The sequence below is a fragment of the Grampus griseus genome (genome assembly GCF_964374135.1).
Source record: "Grampus griseus genome assembly, chromosome: 15".
Lineage (NCBI taxonomy): Eukaryota > Metazoa > Chordata > Mammalia > Artiodactyla > Delphinidae > Grampus > Grampus griseus.
The window spans coordinates 30,096,898-30,117,441 of NC_139009.1; the positions used below are offsets into that span (position 1 = coordinate 30,096,898).

General features: G+C 39.4%; 1 protein-coding gene across 3 annotated transcripts in view; it reads right to left on the bottom strand.

Annotated features, from left to right (window-relative positions):
* Nucleotides 1–20,544, bottom strand: part of ATL2 (atlastin GTPase 2) — a 63,239-nt gene that overhangs the window by 20,631 nt on the left and 22,064 nt on the right. For all 3 annotated transcript variants that reach the window (XM_082671869.1, XM_082671870.1, XM_082671871.1), the window contains exon 2: nucleotides 12,303–12,547. In XM_082671869.1, the coding sequence (XP_082527995.1) occupies nucleotides 12,303–12,547 (245 nt within the window). The remainder of the gene's footprint in view (nucleotides 1–12,302; nucleotides 12,548–20,544) is intronic.

Here is a 20,544-nt window from a genome sequence, read left to right on the forward strand (position 1 = left end):
CTGCACACTGCAACGAAGAGTAGTCCCCCTCGCTGCAACTAGAGAAAGCCCACGTGCATCAACGAAGACAACGAAGACCCAACACAGCCAAAAATAAAATAAACAAATAAATTTTAAAAAAATTAAAAAAAAACAATAAAGAACCCCTACCTACTCTAAATAATAAGAAACAAATTCTTATTTCACCATAGGAAAGATAACATTCTCTAGCAACAAAGTGAAACAACAGCTGGTAAACTTGAAACACAGACTTGGTGGTCCAACCAGGTCTACATGTATCAGACCATACACCCTGTTCCCAGTCTTACTGACTCAACAATGGGCAGGCCAGAAGAATAAAGCCCCATTCAAAAGCCATAGTAACTCATCACAGCGAGGAGGAAAAGGGACAAAAAGGATGAAATTAAAGACCCAAGTAACTGTACAATGAAAGAGCAGATCCTTCCTAGTTATGAAACATTCCTCATAAAAACATAACAGATGGGACTTCCCTGGTGGTGCAATGGTTAAGAATCCGCCTGCCAACGCAGGGGACACAGGTTCGAGTCCTGGTCTGGGAAGATCCCACATGCCGCGGAGCAACTAAGCCCGTGTGTCACAACTACTGAGCCTGCGCTCTAGAGCCCATGAGCCACAACTATGGAAGGCTGTGTGCCTAGAGCCCGTGCTCCGCAACAAGGGAAGCCACCGCAATGAGAAGTCCGCGCACCGCAACGAAGAGTAGCCCCCACTCAACGCAACTAGAGAAAGCCTGCACGCACCAACAAAGACCCAACACAGCCAAAAATAAAATAAATTAAAAAAACATAACAGGGCTTCCCTGGTGGCGCAGTGGTTGAGAGTCCGCCTGCCGATGCAGGGGACATGGGTTCATGCCCCGGTCCGGGTGGATCCCACATGCCGCGGAGCGGCTGGACCCGTGAGCCATGGCCGCTGGGCCTGCGTGTCCGGAGCCTGTGCTCCGCAACGGGAGAGGCCACAACAGTGAGAGGCCCGCGTACCGCAAAAAAATAAAATAAAATAAAATAACAGATGAAAATCTTAATCTGTATAAAACTAGTACCTAATTCTGGAGATAGGTTATTAACATTAAACACACAAATCAGTGGACAGAATGAGTTAATATAAACATTCTGACCACCAAACATAATTTACAGTTTTCATTTGAATATGTAAGAATACTCTACAGGTCCTGGAACAAATTAAGCAACATTAGACTCTTAAAACAGTTTTAAAACTGTCTAACATCTTAACCACCCCCATGTCCAACTCCTCCCTTTTGGGGCTGGACAAACTGATAACATTATGACTGACCCAAGGCACTAGCTCAAACAAGGACAACTATATCAACTTAGGTACACACCAAAGAAGTGTAAATAACCTTTTTTTTAAGGCTCTGGCTAAAAGGTGACCTTGACCTGGAAGACATTATGCTAAGTAAAATAAGCCAGATATAAAATAACAAAATTGTATGATTCTACTTATATGAGGTACCTACAGTAGTCAAACTCATACAGAAAGTAGAAAAGTGGTTATCAGGGGCTGGAGGAAGGGGAGGAATGAGGAGTTTAATGTGTACAGAGTTTCAGTTTGGGAAGGAAAAAGTTCTGGAGATGCACTGGTGATGATGATTGTACAATAATATGAATATACTTAATGCCACTAAACTGTACACTTAAAAATGATTAAAATGGTAAACTTTGTTATGCATTTTTTAACCACAGTTTTTTTTAAGTGTACTTGAGTGCTACTAGAACAGAAAGGCGAAACACCTCTAGTTATTAAATTAAGGTTTGGCATGGAGATTTGACTTCACAGTCTTCCACTGGACTTCCAGCCTCAGTGCTCCCACATATAAAGCTAATGTAAAAAGCACAGTGGCCTCACAACAAGAAAAAAGTTCAATACGAAAATCAACAAACTTTCTTTCTTAGATCAGAGAATTGAGGTCACAGGGCAAATTGCACACCAAAATCTGAGAGACAGGCAAATACAAAGAACCACAAGCTGAGGTCAGTTACCAAGGAGCAGAAGCTGCTGGAGCAACTGGAAGAAACACTTAAATGGTAATTTGGACAAACTGCTGGAAGCTACGAGTAGACTAGCTTGAGACCTAAGACCTCTCATGGAGGTTCAGGCTTCATAGGCCCCCACTTTCTTGGGTTTTACCTCAAGGAGCTCCCTGAGGTTTTCTTTTTTTTTTTGGCCATGGCACACAGCTTGCAGGATCTTAGTTCCCTGAGCAGGGACTGAACTTGGGCCACAGCAGTGATAGCACTGAGTCCTAACCACTGGACTGCCAGGGAATTCCCTGCAACCATTTTCAAATACACTCAGGAAAGTAAGCACTGATAGCAGTCCTCATTAACAAAGGCCTGCCCTCCAAGACAAACTACCTTATCAGAGCTTTATCTAAGCCTGGAAAGGGCAATTCATCAACTCCAGCCCCCTCTATCCTTCCTGTCTCAAGTAAGGGGAGAAAAAAAATTGTTAAGGCTAAGAAACACTTCTGAAGGTCACAGCCCAGGGACTCAGGCCCACTTACAAAACTGAGATTTAATCATAAAATGATATAGCTTTCCTCTCCCACACCTTACCACCACATCAACCAGGCTCCACTACGATGACAGTGGATTACAAATGAGAGAGCTGCAAGACACATTCTATTTAAGGAGTTCTTAGAGAAACCCAAGGATAATGGGGGAGGGGGAGAAAACTGAAGTCTCTGGGACCTAAAGCAGCAGAAAACATTAAACACATCTCTGAGCTAAAGTTAGATTAACATAACACCTCACACTAAAAACTTAACTGTCAGTTCCTATTTTCTGATATTTCATGCCTAACTTTCAACAAAAAAATTACAAGCCATGCCAAAAGGTAAGGAAAAACAGACTGACGAGACAAAGCAACCATCAGAACCAAACTCAGATATGATGCAGATTTTGAAATATGAGGTAGTAAATTTAAAATAACTAGGATTAATATCTTATGGGCTCTAATGAGAAAAGTAGAAAATGTGCAAAAACAAGTAATGTAAGCAGAGAGATGGAAACTCAAAGAATTAAAAGAAAATGGTACATATAAAAAACACTGTAGTAGAAGTAAAGAATGCCTTTAATATACTTATCCACAGACTGGACACAGCCAAGGAAAGAATCAGTGAACATGAATATATATCAATAGAAACTTCCCAAATTGAAATGCATAGACAAAAAAGGATAAGAATAACAGAACAGACCACTCAAGGACTGTGGGACAACTGCAAAAGGTGTAATATAGGTGTAATGGAAATACCAGAAGGAGAAGGGAGAAAAGCATAAAAGAAACATCAGAAGTAATAATGGCTGAGAATTTTCTAAAATTAATGACAGATACTAAAAAACAGATCCAATAAAGTCAGAGAACACCAAATAGGATAAATACCAAAAGATCTATACCAGGCATATCACAGTCTAACTGCAAAATAACAAAGACAAAAAGGAAATCCTGAAAGAAAACAGAGACAAAAAACACTTTACCTGTAGAAGAACAAGGAAGGATAAGAATCACTTTGGACTTCTCACACACAAACAGGAAGAGAATAGAGTGAAATATTTCAAGTGCTGAGAGAAAAAAGCCACCAACCTAGAATTCTGTATCCAGCAAAGTTATCCTACAAAAGTGAAGGAGAAATAGTCTTCCTTAGACAAAAACTGAGGGAGATTGTCACCAGTACACCTGCCTTGAAAGAAGTGTTCAAAGTTCTTCCAAGGGAAAGAAAATAATATAGGTCAGAAACTCAGACATATATATAAAAGAATGTCAAAGAAAGACAAGAAAGTAAATCTTTTATTCTTCTTTCTCTTAATTCATCTAATAGACAACTATGTGTATGAAGTGCTAATAGCAACAATGTATTGGGTGATTATGGTACATAACACAGAGGAAATTAACAACATCATAAGGCACAGGAGGGAGGAATTGGGAATACTCTGTCATAATGTACCTGCTCTACCCATGAAGCAGTACAGTAATATTCTAAAGCACTTAGACTAGTTGTAAATGTATATTGCAAACTCCAGGCAACCAGTTTTTTTTTTAATGTTTAGAGAAGTATAATAGATATACTAAGGAAGAACAGAATGTAGAATCATATAAAATAGTCAATTAAAGCTAGAGAAGGCAGAAAAAAATAAAAAACAAACAAGTAAAACAAATAGAAAATCACAAACATAAGAAATAACAATCCAATCCTATCAAAAATCACTTTAGATGTGCATGATTGAAATAAACCAATTAAATGACAGAAACTGTCACTGTGGATTAAAAAAAAAGACCCAAATATTTGTTGTCCACAAAAAACCCAGTTTAAACATAAAGAAAAGGAATGGAGGAAGATATACCATACTGACACTAATCAAACAAAAGCTAGAGTAGCTATACTAATTTCCGACCAAGCTGACTTAAGGACAAGGAAATTATCAGGATAAAGAGTGGTATTACATAATAATAAAGGGGTCAATTCTCCAGAAAAACTTAACAGTTATCTTTAATGTGTATGCACTTAACAACAAAGCATCAAAATACGTGAGGCAAGAACTGAACTGCAAGAAGAAACAAGACAAGTCCACTATTACACTTGGAGACTTCAACACCCCTCCATCAGTAATTGACAGGCCCAGAAGACAGAATATCAGTAAGGATATAGCTGAACTGAACAGCACCAACAATCAGGTGGATCTAATTGACATTATATTGGGTTGGCCAAAAGGTTCATTTGGTTTTTTCCATAAGATGGCTCTAGTAGTGCTTAGTTGTCTTTAACTTCATTCGAAACAATTTTGTTAGATTGTATTGTGACAGCTGTCATACCAGCATGCCTTTAAAAAAAAATTTATCAAAGTTGGTGAATTTTTGTGTAGCCATTTTAATACGGAAGATGGAAGAAAAAAAGCCACATTTTTGGCATGTTATGCTTTATTACTTCAAGAAACGTTAAGAATGCAACCGAAACGCAAAAAAAGATTTGTGCAGTGTATGGAGAAGGTGCTGTGACTGATCCGACGTGTCAAAAGTGGTTTGCGAAGTTTCATGCTGGAGATTTCTCTCTGGATGCTCCACGTTCGGGTAGACCAGCTGAAGTTGATAGGGGTCGAATTGAGACATTAATTGAGAACCATCAACGTTATACCACGCGGGAGATAGCCGACATACTCAAAATATCCAAATCAAGCAATGAAAATCATTGGCACCACCCTAGTTATGTTCATCTCTTTGATGTTTACGTTCCACATAAGAAGCAAAAAAAACCTTCTTGACCATATTTCTGACGTGATTCTCTACTTAAACATAAGGAAAATGTTCCATTTATAAAACAAATTGTGACAGGTGATGAAAAGTGGATACTGTACAATAATGTGGAACAGAAGACATTGTGGGGCAAGCGAAATGAACCACCAACAACCACACCAAACACCATTCTTCATCCAAAGAAGGTGATGTTGTGTATATGGTGGGATTGGAAGAGAGTCCTCTATTATGAGCTCCTTCCGGAAAACCAAACGAAAATTCCAAAAAGTACTGCTCCCAATTAGACCAAATGAAAGCAGCACTCGACAAAAAGCATCCGGAATTAGTCAACAGAAAATGCATACTTTTCCATCAGGATAACCAAGACCGCGTGTTTCTTTGACGACCAGGGAAAAACTGTTAAAGCTTGGCTGGGAGGTTCTGATTCATCCGCCATATTCACCAGACATTGCACCTTCGGATTTCCATTTATTTTGGTCTTTACAAAATTCTCTTAATGGAAAAAATTTCAATTCCCTGGAAGGCCGTAAAAGGCACCTGGAACAGTTCTTCTTTGCTCAAAAAGATAAAACGTTTTGGGTGGATGGAATTATGAAGTTGCCTGAAAAATGGCAGAAGGTAGTGGAACAAAACGGGGAATACGCTGTTCAATAAAGTTCCTGGTGAAAATGAAAAATGTGTCTTTTATTTTTACTTAAAAACCGAAGGGACTTTTTGGCCAACCCAATAGAATCCTTCATCCAACAACAACAGAATACACATTCCTCTCAAACTCATACAGAACATTCCCCAAAATAGGACATATACTGGGCCTTAAAACACACCTTAAAATAAATTTTAAAGAACAGATCACACAAAGTATGCTCTCAGACCACAACTGAATTAAACTAGAAACCAGTAATAGAAACACAGCTGGAAAACCCCATAATACTTGGAGTTTACACAACACACTTCTAAATAACACACGGGTCAAGAAAGTCTCAACAGAAATTTTAAACTATTTTGAACTAAATGAAAATGAAAATACAACCCATGAAAATATGTAAAATGCAGTGAAAGCAACAGTTACAAGGAGAATTTATAGCATTGGGTGCATATATTAGGAAAAAAGATCTAAAATCAATCATCTAAACTTCTACCTTAGGAAACTAGATATAACCTAAAGAAGCAGAATAAAAATACAGCAGACACCAATAAAGCTGAACACAAGAAAACAGGATAACAACACAACAGGGAAAAAAAATTAATGGAACCAAAGCTGGTCCTTTGAAAAGATCAATAAAATTGATTTGACAGAGAAAAGACAAATAATAATATCAGAAATCAAAGAGGAGTCAAAACTACTAATTTCATGGACATTAGAAAGATAGTAAAAGAATATTAAGAACAATTCTATGCCCACAATTTTGATAACTTAGTTGAAACGGACCAATTATTTGAAAGACACAACCTACCAAACCCACACGAGAAAAAAATGGATCATCTGAATAGACCGGTATCTACTAAAGAAATTTAATCAATAATTAATAACCTTCAAAAGAGAATGAACCAAATTCAGACAGTTTCACTGGTAAGTTCTACCAAACATTTAAGAAAGAAATGATGCCAGTTCTCTCTAAGCTCTTCCAGGAAATAGAAGCAGAGGGAACACTTCCTAACTCATTCTATGAGGCCAGTGTTATCTTAATACCAAAACCAAATAGAGACATAACAAGAAAGGAAAACTAAAGATCAATATATCTCATGAACATAGATATAAAAACACTCAACAAAATATTAGCAAATTAAATCCAACATTGTATAAAAAGAATTATACACCACAACTAACTATTCCAGGGACACAAGGCTAACTCAACATTCAAAAAATTAATAATGTGATCCATCACATCAACAGGCTAAAGAAAAATCATATGATCACATCAACAGATGCAGAAAAAGCATCTGAAAAAATCCAACATCCACTCATGATTAAGAAAACAAAAACCCTCTCAGCATGCTAGAAACAGAACTTCCTGAACTTGATTGAAAAACATATACAGAACTATTCTACAGCTAACAACATACATAGTGTGAAAACCTAGATGCTTCTCCCTAAAGATTAGGAAAGAGATAAGGATATTTGCTCTTATCACTTTGTACTCAACACTGTACTGCAGACTCTAGCCAGGAAAATTAGCTAAGAAAGAGAGAGATAAGAGGAACTCAGATTGGAAAGGAAAAAGGAAAACTGTATTTACAGGTGACATGATCTTATATATAGAAAACATTAAAAAGTCCACTAAAAAACTATTGGAACGGGGACTTCCTTGGGGTGCAGTGGTTAAGAATCCACCTGCCAATGCAGGGACACAGGTTTGAGCCCTGGTCGAGGACGACCCCACATGCTGCGGAGCAACTAAGCCCGCACGCCTAGAGCCCGTGCTCCGCAACAAGAGAAGCCACCGCAATGAGAAACCTGCGCACCGCAACAAAGAGTAGCCCCTGCTCGAGGCAACTAGAGAAAGCCTGTACACAGCAACGAAGACAAAACGCAGCCAAAAATAAATAAATTTAAATAAATAAATAAATAAAAATTGTTCACTTAAAATGATTAAAAAAAAACTATTGGAATGAATAAATGAGTTGAACAAGGTTGCAGGATACAAGACCAATATAAAACAATTGTCTTTCTGTAAACTTGCAACAAACAATCTGAAAATGAAATTAAGAAAACAATTCTGGGGGGCTTCCCTGGTGGCACAGTGGTTGAGAGTCCGCCTGCCGATGCAGGGGACGCAGGTTCGTGCCCCGGTCCAGGAAGATCCCACATGCTGTGGAGCGGCTGGGCCCGTGAGCGATGGCCGCTGGGCCTGCGCGTCCGGAGCCTGTGCTCTGCAACGGGAGAGGCCACAACAGTGAGAGGCCCACGTACCGCAAAAATAAAAAAGGAAAATAAAAAAAAAAAAAGAAAACAATTCTGGGGCTTCCCTGGTGGCACAGTGGTTGAGAGTCCGCCTGCCAATGCAGGGGACACGGGTTCGTGCCCCGATCCGGGAGGATCCCACATGCCGCGGAGTGGCTGGGTCCGTGAGCCATGGCCGCTGAGCCTGCGCGTCCGGAGCCTGTGCTCCGCAATGGGAGAGGCCAAAACAGTGAGAGGCCCGCGTATCGCAAAAAAAAAAAAAAAAAAAAAAAAAGAAAGAAAACAATTCTGTTTATAACATCAACAAAAAATGAATAAATTTAACAAAAGAAGTGTAAAACATACTCTGCAAACTACAAAACATTTTTGGAAGAAATTAAAGAAGATCCACATAAATGGAAAAACATCCCATGTTCAAAGATTGAAATGCTTAATATTAAGATGGCAACACTACCCAAACTGACCTTTTAGATTCAATCCAATCACCAACAGAATCCCAGCTAACCTCCCATAGAAACTGATAGGCTAAGTCCAAATATCATACGGAATTGCAAGAGACCTAGAACAGACAATCTTGAAAAAAGAACAAAATAAGAGAACTCACTTCCTGTTTTGAAAACTTACTACAAAGCAAAGGTAATCAAGACAGTCTAGTACTGGCATGAGAACAGACATACAGACCAATGCAACAGAACTGAGGGTTCAGAAATAAAGCCACATGTCTATGGCCAACTAGCTGTCAACAAGGGTGCCAAGATCATTCAATGGGGAAAGAATAGCCTTTCTAACAAACGGTGCTGGGACAACTGGATAGGCATATACAAAAAAAATGAAGCTGAACCCTTACCTCATACCATTATCATTCATTATTATATATTAATGTATTATATATAATTAGTGAATATATGTTATATTAACATATTCATAGAATTATAGCATTATTCATAAGCCAAAAGGTGGAAAGAACCCAAATGCCCACTAACGATGAGGGGATAAATAAAATGTGATATATGTATACAATAGAATATTATTCAGTCTTGGGCTTCTTGGTGGCACAGTGGTTAAGAATCCGCCTGCCAATGCAGGGGACACGGGTTCGAGCCCTGGTCCGGGAAGATCCCACATGCCAGAGCAACTAAGCCCGTGCACCACAACTACTGAGCCCATGTGCCACAACTACTGAAGCCCACACGCCTAGAGCCCGTGCTCCACAACAAGAGGAACCACTGCAATGAGAAGCCCACTCACCACAACAAAGAGTAGTCCCCACTCGCCACAACTAGAGAAAGCCCACACACAGCAATGAAGAGCCAACGCTGCCAAAAATAAATAAATAAATAAAATTTATCTTAAAAATAAATAACCGATTAATTCGAACATGACATGAAGGAATTTTATTCTAGAAAAACTTTTAATTCACTTCTCAAGTTTACAAAAGACTGATTTCTTTCCTTCTATATTTCAAGCAAAACCAACCTATTTTCATAATACAAGTAGCAGCTTAAGGAAAAAAAAAACCTGTGTAGGAAGCTATTTACTTTGCAAGAAAATGAGACCTAAAAATCAGAATTTCCCCTGTAATTTGGAAATGTTTGGTAACAATCTCAGAATATTCTTGGTTTTAAGAACTTAGCTACTGAAGTTTTTGTTTTTATCCAACAGAAAAGAGCTCACATTCAGCTTTGTTATGATTCCTTTACTAACTAATCAAAATTAAAACACATATCTATTTCTAAATCATGAAGTAAAATATTTACATTTGGCTCCTTTAGTGAACTGCTTTACATAAATTGACTCAAGTCAATACCAGAGACATACGAAATCAGTACAGTAGGTCCTCCCGATGTGAAACCCACAGATACAGTGGGCTGACTGTACTACGCCATTTTATATAAGGAACCTGGACATCCAGGGATTTTGGCATCCATTGGAGGTCTTGGAATCAATAGCCCCCCCAATCCCGCCCCCACTCTGGGATACCTAGGGACAACTGTATAAAGCCACTGTTATCTCCCACCTTCTTCAACTACCATCCCATCTTTGCAGGCATATAGGTTAATGAAATATTCCAAAACTATCCCACTGTTTTTTCTCCTTTACTTTCATCTCCTAGGAAAAGCATGACCCACCACTAAGTCAGTATAAGTAGAAGCCTGTTATTCCTCCAAATCAAACACTGTTTAATGTGATTTTCAATTGACAGAATAAGATTATTTACATCAGGAATCCTATACGGAAACTTTATGAATGAAAATTAATAAAGACATTTAGATTAGAAACCACTAACTAGGTATGTAGCCTGAGGTCCTCCTTACCATTCTGTGGCTTCAGTATCTTACCCACAAAGGAGGAAATTCTATTAGTTCAGAGATTACAAATATACAACACATGTGGGCTGCTACTCGCCCTCTGAACAGCCACTACTAATTGATAAGAGATCAAATAAGAAATGGCACCTAAGGTGAAACTTGCTAGACAAGTGATCTAAGCTTCCTTCCCCTTCTAACATTCTGTCTGTGACCTACTTGGAATCAAATACATTTGCAGTGAACAGCTCAGACACAGATAGAAACAATATACACAAGCTAACTTAAGGAGTCAGAGCCTCAAAATACAGAAATTCTTTATCATCTTTAAATGTACAGACTTTCTTTTTTTAAAGAATAAGTCACAAAAAAAAAGAATAAGTCACTATTTATACATTTCTCTATTTCAGATGTAAATTGCTGGAAAATAATCAAGTCTAAGTGGAAAAACCTTAAAATACTATATCTTTCTCAATTTCCAACTTGTGTCAAATAGTGTTCTTTATCATGAACTACATTCTTGATACTCAGGCATGCTTGAACATGCCTGAAGAGATCCCTATGGAAAGAATATTGAAAAGCTTCCTGAAAATCAACTAGGAATGTTTGCCTTATTATTTATCTCAAGTAGGATGCATATCCAGTTACAGATTTACACAGAACACGTAAAGGTGAACACCCTGACAGATGTTTAGACAATTACATAATTCTGTCAAAGTGTTATTTCTAGCACCTTCATGTGGCCTTCTGAATGTCTAAAGCCTACTCCTATAAAGCCCTTCCCCTTAAGTGCTCCACTACAAATTTCCAATTCCTCCTTCTTGGTTCCTATCAAACTCTCATTCCCTCAGCCCAACTTTCAACTGTTAGAAAACTACTCTGACTCAAGCGGGAAAAAAAAAATTTTTTTCTTGCTTTTGTTCAGGGGAGAAAGTCAAAGTCAGGGAGGGGAGGGAAATAATTGTCTGGTACCATCAAAAAGTGAAAATGTGTAGAGAAAGGGTGATTCATCAGTCAAAATAGAAAATAAGTTCTTACTATGGGCCAATTATCGTGCCAGGCATGGGAGATATGGTAACCAAGATAAAGCCCACTCCTGACAGTAAACTAGCCAGGAAAAATAAGTAACTAAAGTAGTATCAATGAAACATAGGACCTGTGCCATATGGTCATAACACAGCCTTAGAAACCAAGGAAGGCTTCCTATGAAAAAAGATTAGCCAACAGTACAGCAACATTTGAGAGATAACACGACATACTCGAGGAACTGCAAAAACTATAGTATACCTGACATACAGAGACAAGGGATGAGGCTCAGAGATCATGGAAGACCATGGAAGTCACTTTAAGGAACTGAACCTTATCTCAAAAAGTAAGTCTCTGAAGGAGACTTATTTGAGGAGCATAAGTATACCTTTACAGAAGTCTCTATCAGCCTACTTCACCCACTGTTGTAAAGGCGACTGAGAAGGGGAAGGAAATAACAAAAAGCGAGAGACTGAACGGTGCTTCAGAGACTTTAGAGTATACTCAGACATCTTAGGTTAGAGCTACAATGCTTGGAACACAGGTGCTCAACCATATGCCTCAATATGTACTACATGCAAAAAGGAATTATGGAGATGAAGAAGAATCAAGAGCTCAAACAAACTTACATTACTGTCTTAACTGAGAAGTCTTATCAAGAACTGTATTTTCGTAAAATTAAAGATACAGCTCTTACTGTTTTTTGTCTACTATTTTTAAACAATATTGGTTGGTAATTTTTGTTTTTAACTCAGTTCAATTTAAAAGACACTATTCACCTTGTTATACATATATCTAAGCATGAAGTCCAGTAGAAATGATTTCCCTTTACGAAAAGCTCCTGCCACGGATACCACTACTATGTTAAGATCTCGTATGTGCTCCTGTAGCAATATCTGCTCCAAAGCTTCTTCATCAAGCTCAAAGTTATGGTCATCTTCATGTGCAAGAACAATCTGTACTGGACATGGTTTCTTCATAACCTCATCAGAGTTTACTAGGTCATCATCTTCATAATTCTCACCTAGAGTTAAAAAAGAGAGAAACAGGTTACCTTAATTCCTGCATTCTAAACTTTTCCTAAAGGATCACAATGAAAGCAAAATTTCAAATAACTTCTCCTCCATTATAGGTCATTTGGAAATAGTTACAAAAAGTGATGCTCAAACACACACTGGATTTCTCACTCCCTCTATAATAGGACCAAGAATACCAGTCAGTTTCTTACTATATAGAGAGATTAGCAGGAATACTAAGTAAGGCCTCTATCTCAATCAGGTCTTAACAGCTACACGTGCGCAACAGCTGTTCTGAACACTGTGTGATTCTATAAACAAATTTTGCTACTGTATGCACATGCAAACCAGATGTAGTGAGTGGAAAATCAATTTCACCTAATAATTCAGATTCCAATTTCCCTATAGGCATCACCTGGAAATTACTCCAAGTTACAAAGATTAAAATATACATATAAATTGTAAACATTATTTTTCATTCTGAAACTTCAAGGGTTAAGGTCCTAAGAAATTTCCAAAAATGACACATGATAAAGCTAATGGTTCCCTAATTTAATAAGAGTTACCTAAAAGGATAGCATTCCTTATTAAAACAAAGCACAGGATTAATGTTTTAGTGGAAGACATAAGAAGAACAGTCAACGAGGTGCAGAGATTCATCTGTCTCTAGGGCCCTTTTTCACCAAACACCACAGACACCCCTTCAAAATTATATAGCTCCTAAAAAACAGCTATATAAACTCGTTTGTTCACCCAGCACACCAAAAGAAGTTAACCTTTGCAGAAGAACTTTACTGAATAGTGATGAAGAAATAACTATAGAATATGTAACAGGTGAGAGAGTTTTTTAAAGTTTAGGTTTGTGTTTTGTTTTCTGGTTTTTGTTTGCTTGTTTGTGGTACACGGGCCTCTCACTGTTGTGGCCTCTCCTGTTGCGGAGCACAGGCTCCGGACGCGCAGGCTCAGCACGCGCAGGCTCAGCGGCCATGGCTCACGGGGCCAGCCACTCCGCGGCATGTGGGATCCTCCTGGACCGGGGCACGAACCCGTGTGCCCTGCATCAGCAGGCAGACTCTCAACCACTGCGCCACCAGGGAAGCCCTGTTTGTTTGTTTTTAAACCCACTTAATAGCTAGTTTCAGAGACTATGTACCTTGTCTGCCTTTCTTCCCTATCAATTGCTTGATCCCACTAGCAACACTCCTGGGGATCTTATCCTCTCCCACATCAACATTTTTAAGACTCTCCCCTTGAGATTGTCTACTAAGTGCCAGTTTCCAATCTAAGGAGACATACGGTATCTACCGTGTTCAATGCAATGACAGCCCCTCCTCACCGAGGAGACAGCCAGTCCACTGAGGAGTGGCACATTATTAGTGCACCAATACCTTATCCACACAAACACTATTCTCAGCACGAAGATTATATACTTACATTAATGAATTTTTAATTTCTTTACAGAAAGAAACATCTAGCTTATTTGATTTGCAAAGACTATTAGAGTCTTTACCTTCACATCACAAGGCACATTTAACTGTACAAAGCAAAATCAACACTATTTCAAAAGCTGTTGCAAACAGTAACAATATAATGTAATATAAAGAGCAGTCAGTTTCAAAGGAGAATTTTTTAAAGTAAAAGCAAACAGTATTTAATTAAAAAGGATATTATCACTGCTTGTTTCAATGCTATACAGATATAGCCAGGTATGCTATTTGAATGCACAAAAAGTAAACCTTCCAGGAAAAGTACAACATAGTTAAATTCCAATTTAATATATTACCAAACAGTATGCAAATTGTGTGATTAAAACCTTCCAAACCTATTAGTGGTTAAGAATGAACCAGGAGGGGCTTCCCTGGTGGTGCAGTGGTTGAGAATCCGCCTGCCAGTGCAGGGGACATGGGTTCGATTCCCAGTCCGGGAAGATCCCGCATGCCGCAGAGCAGCTAAGCCTGTGTGCCACAACTACTAAGCCTGTGCTCTAGAGCCCACAAGCCACAACTACTGAGCCCACGTGCCACAACTACTGAAGCCCGCGGGCCTAGAGCCCGTGCTCCGCAACAAGAGAAGCCACCGCAATGAGAAGCCCGCGCGCTGCAACGAAGAGTAGCCCTCGCTCGCCGCAACCAGAGAAAAGCCCGCATGTAGCAATGAAGACCCAACGCTGCCAGAAGCAATAAATAAATAAAATAATAAAATAAATAAATTTTTTAAAAAAAGAATGAACCAAGAAGCAAAACGGCCTAGATGCGTGTCATTTAACTTCTCTATGCCTGCTTCCTCATCTGTAACATGGGGATAATAATAGCACTTACCACATTAAGTTGTCATCAGGATTAAATGATTTGAAATATGCTTGATAAATCGTAAGCATTACAGGTGCTTGTCATTAAGGTGACAGTAATTCTAAAATAATCAATCCTACAGAAAAGCTTTTATTTACACCTTAAAATGCTAAAACTCTACAGTGACCTTCAATTGACCTGTGTAGCTGTGTAACAACATCACCATCTACCCATTTGCAGGCACAAACCTGAGGGCTGTCCATGATACATCCCTCCTTTTCCTTACCCCTAAATCTAACCAATAACGAAGGTCTTAAATTTGTCTTCATTCAAAATCTTCTGATACCATCCCTATTCTCATCATCACCACCATCTTATCTCACTTAAGGTGGTATCGAACTGGTCTCCCTTCTTGCCCCCTCCTCCAAACCAATCCTCACAGAGTAGAAACTGAATAATACGGTTAAATGTAAATGTGATTAAGTTACTCTCCTTAAAAATCACTGCTACAGAGCATTAACAACTAAAATCCTACATGTGCCTCATAAAATCCTGTACTCACTGCCAAATCTCTCCTGCCCCATTTGGTGCTATTTTCCCCTGTGTAAACTACCAATAGACAAGCTAACCTTTTTTCAGATCCTTATGCTATTAAGCTCTTTCTAGACCCTTATTTCACCCATGATATTTCTCTGCCTGGAATACTCTTTCCCATGTTGTTCCCCTAATTAATTCCTTAAATCTCAGTTTAAACGTCATGTTCTCAGGAATATCTTCCTCCAAGGTTCCTAACCAAATTCAGTCCTCCTACACTTCCCCAATTTTAATCCACCCATCATTTGAATATTTATGTAAGTACTTATTTATTACATGTCTCCCCTCCTAGACTGCCAATCCTCTGCTTAAAACCCTCAATTAGTTCCCCACCATAACCAGAAAATAGAGGGGAAAAAAAAAATCTTCTACATCCCTTACCATAGTCTCCCCAGTTCTGTGTGATCTGGCCCCTGCAATCTGCCCTTCTTGCTGTTCCTTGAACAGGCCAAACCTGTTTCCCACCCCAGAATCTTTGTCCTGTGTTCTCCCCTGTCTGGAACGCTCTGTCCCTAGAAATTTACGTGGCTTGCTTCTCCATCATCTAGGTCTCAGTGCGAATGTTAATCTCCTACATGTGGCTTTCCTCAACCACTCAGTCTAAATTACAGACCCCTCTCCATCACTTTAACAAAACAGGGTTTTTTCCCACAGCCCTTTCCAGTATTTAAAATAACTTTTTTCATTTGTTTACATGTGTGCCTTATATCTCCCCCTCCATAGAAAATATGTGCCACAAAAATAAGGATCCCAGTCACCCTACTGACCACTCTCTTAGTACTTAGAACACGCTTGGCACCTAGCAGGTGCTTAATAAATATTTCTTGAATGAATGAAATTTACATATTTTACTCAGGAGTTTTACACATGTCCCTACCTGTTTTATAAGCAAATTTGACATTCACATAATTAGTTTGGGGAAATACTTCTAGCAACTCAAGAGTAGTATATTTATCACAAAATTACAATTAAAAGTATGAAGTTCTACCAAGTAACACATTTTAATTAAAAAGAACTCAAAATTAATAAGTGCTAAAGTATCATAATGACCAAATTTGGAGATTGCTGATTTTGTTAAAACCAACAAGTAGTCTTATTCTTAATGTAAAGAAAGCATTAGTTGGTTTCTTAAAAATAAAAATAAACCATTTGGCAGGAAATCTTTGCTACCTTAAAATTTCACCTAAATTAATTGACTACAGTGGCCAGTTTTCTTTTATTAGCACGAATAAAGATAGATACTGCAGATATACAGGCAGCATATTTGTCACTATTTCTAGTCAACAGACCTCTAAAGGGAAGTGTAGCGAATATGTTTCACAGGTATCATGGAGTACAATGACATGATTCAGCTAAATTTACTCCCCCATCATAATTTCCCTACTAAATTTGGACGAACTACAGATAAAGTACTTCATTCATCAAACACTGATATAGGCCACCATATAAAAGAGAATTATATGCAAATTTCTTTAGAATACCTATAAATATTAATACTCTGTGATCACCTACAATTGGAAGTCTTTTTAAATTTAGCACTAAGATCTTAAACTGAAATTAAATTCTACGTAGAGAACAGTGATTTTATTTCCACTCTTTAATGCCAAGAGATTGCTGGAAAAAGAGATTTCAGCCCTCCAACAGATTTTCCTAATTCACTGTTCCAAGTCAGTTCTCCCCGACGTGGATCTTTCAGGGTCAAAGCTGAAAGACACATACAGACAATCAACTCAAATATTTCTCCATACCTTAACACTAAGTATACTTAACCTATTTACCACAAGGCCTACAAAAAGACACCGTCTTGGTAAAAAAGTGGGGAAAGAGAGATGACTAGGTGGAACACAAGAGGATTTTTAGGGCCATGAAACTATTCTCTATGATGCTAATGGTAGAGCTGTATCATCATACATTTGTCAAAACCCATAGAATATACAACCCCCAAAGTGAACCCTAATGTAAACTACAGACTTTGGGTGATAATCAGGTGTCAATGAAAGTTCACTGATTGTGACAAGTGTACCACTCTGGTGTGGGATGCTGACAGGGTGAGAGGCTGCAGGTGTGTGAGGACCAGGGGTGGGGGGGGGGGCAGGGGTTGGGGGGTGCGCATGCATGTGGTCAGACTCTACTTTGTGCTCAATTTTGCTGTGAACTTAAAACGGCTCTAAAAAATAAGTCTATTAAAAAAAAGAAAAAGACACCTGTCTTTTTTTATTGCTATTTAATCATACTTTATCTTAATTCATACATTCAGCACACATTCCAAAAGGAAAATTTACACTTCAGGACCAATCTAGGTATATTTGCAAACTTCAATCTTAATCATAAACTATGACAATAAAAAGGTGCTACAAATCTGCATTACAATGTTACTAACATTAGATTACATCAACCCAAAACTAAACTTGTAGAAAGAGAAACAAAAGTATTTCACTTTTATTATTCACATTCCAAATAAAAACTTGTAACAAATTTTTATGGATAGTAGCCTGGACTCAGTGCACTCAGTCTATCTATAAAAATTAGCTATTCAGTGCTTCCCTGGTGGCGCAGTGGCTGAGAGTCTGCCTGCCGATGCAGGGGACACGGGTTCGTGCCCCGGTCCAGGAAGATCCCACATGCCGCGGAGCGGCTGGGCCCATGGGCCGTGGCCGCTGAGCCTGCGCGTCCGGAGCCTGTGCTCTGCAACGGGAGAGGCCACGGCAGTGAGAGGCCTGCGTACCGCAAAAAAACAAAACAAAACAAAACAAAAAAAATTAGCTATTCAACAGAAGCAAAGTGATATTTTGATGTCTGGTACTTGGACCTCAACATTTATACTCCATAACAAAATGAAAATAGTATCTAAGTATTCAAAAGTTTAATCCAGCACATATTTTAAAAAGCCTTAAAAAGGTTATACCATGGTAAACCTATTTGTAGATATTTATTATAAGAAACAAAGATGCTAACACAGATATATAAGTTGGTTTATCAGTGTTATTTATGGTAGTGAAAATTAATGTTAAATGTCTTTTTTAATATTTATTTATTTGGCTGTGCCGGGTCTCAGTTGTGGCATGTGGGATCTTCACTGCAGCATACGGGATCTTTTTTTTTTTTTTTTTTAGTGGTAGCATGTGGGATCTAGTTCCCTGACCAGGGATAGAACCCAGGGCCCCTGCATTGGGAGTGCGGAGTCTTAACCACTGGACCACCAGGGAAGTCCCTAATGTTAAACTTCTTAAAACTGGAAATTGGCCTAATATATTTTTTTAAATAAATTTATTTATTTTTGGCTGCATTGGGTCTTCACTGATGAGCGCGGGCTTTCTCTAGTTGCAGTGAGCAGGGGCTACTCTTCATTGCGGTGTGTGGGATTCTCATTGTGTTAGCTTCTCTTGTTGCAGAGCATGGGCTCTAGGTGTGCGGGATTCAGCAGCTGTGGCCCACGGGCTCAGTAGTTGTGGCCCACGGGCTCTAGAGCGCAAGCTCAGTAGTTGTGGCGCACGGGCTTAGTTGCTCCGCGGCATGAGGGATCTTGACGGAGCACGGCTCAAACCCATGTCCCCTGCATTGGCAGGCGGATTCTTAACCACTGCACCACCAGGGAAGTCCCGGCCTAATATCTTAACTACATGTTGACATATTATGCAGCTTTAAACCACGTACACACATTTAAAAAATCAAAGACAGTCTTCAACTCAGTATAAAATAAGTGGGGAAAAGGCAAATCACAAAGTAGTACAAATCTTCCCCAATTCTGTTTTGCCTTGTTTTTAAAAACACAGGTACACTTGGGAGTTGGGGGGGAGAGAGAAACAACATTTGAGGCTTGTTCTTCCAGTCATTAGAGTAACTGCTACCAGACTGGTCCTCTGCCACAAACTATAAATCTAAACAAAATATACGAGGCACCTTTTTACAAGCACTGGACAACAGGCAGAAGAGAGTAATCCTTGAGAAAAGGTCACACACACACACGCCTCCCATCCACTGCCACACTCTGCTAAGAACAATTTCCTAAACAGCGTGGGGAACCAAAGCACAAGCAAAGATCTGAGTTCAGGACTACTAAAAGCAGTTGGAAGCTGTGCAGCAGGACAGAGAAAAAGGAACTATGCAGAGGTAGAGCCCAGAAGTCCTTGGCCAAGGGCGATAAGCTTCACAGGTGCAGAGGAACACACTATGCAAGGCTTACCAAAAAGCAGCAACTACAGGGTTGTAAGAGGAACAGAGATACCAGAAGTCAAACAGTACTGGGACACTGTGGCATTTTGGCCCAGCCATGATGAACAGATGAACACTTCAGGCATCAAGCTGAAACACCAGAAAGGCCACATCTACAAATCAAAAACGATGTTCTAGAGTAAGGCCTACTGAAGATCCACCCAAACAAAGCCTAATACTAAGACTTGAAAAGAGGGGCGACAGTTTGGAGATTTAGTGCCCCCCAAGTTAGGAGGATTGCCTCTAAGCTTCCCACAGATCCACACTAAAAAGTATAAAGCCAAGCCTCCAAAAGCTCAAGAGCAATTAGTAACTGAACTGCAAGTAACAACAAAAACTAGATAACAGAATCCAGAATCTCCACACTGTGTAACATAAAGTATATGAACAGAAATTATTAGAAATGCAAAGAAAGAAGAAAATGTGGCCCACAGTAAAGAAAAAAAAGCAGTTGATAGGGCTTCCCTGGTGGCACAGTGGTTGAGAGTCTGCCTGCCGATGCAGGGGACACGGGTTCATGCCCAGGTCCTGGAAGATCCCACATGCCGCAGAGCAGCTGGGCCCGTGAGCCATGGCTGCTGAGCCTGTGCATCCGGAGCCTGTGCTCCGCAACAGGAGAGGCCACAACAGTGAGAGGCCCACATACCACAACAAAATAAAAAAGCAGTTGATAGAAAGCAATCCTGGGACTTCCCTGGTGGTGCGTCGTTAAGAATCCGCCTGCCAACGCAGGGTACAAGGGTTCAATCCCTGATCTGCGAAGATCCCACATTCTGCGGAGCAACTAAGCCCATGCACCACAACTACTGAGCCTGAGCTCTAGAGCCTGCAAGCCACAACTACTGAGCCTGCGTGCCACAACTACTGAAGCCCACGTGCCTAGAGCTTGTGTTCCACAACAAGAGAAGCCA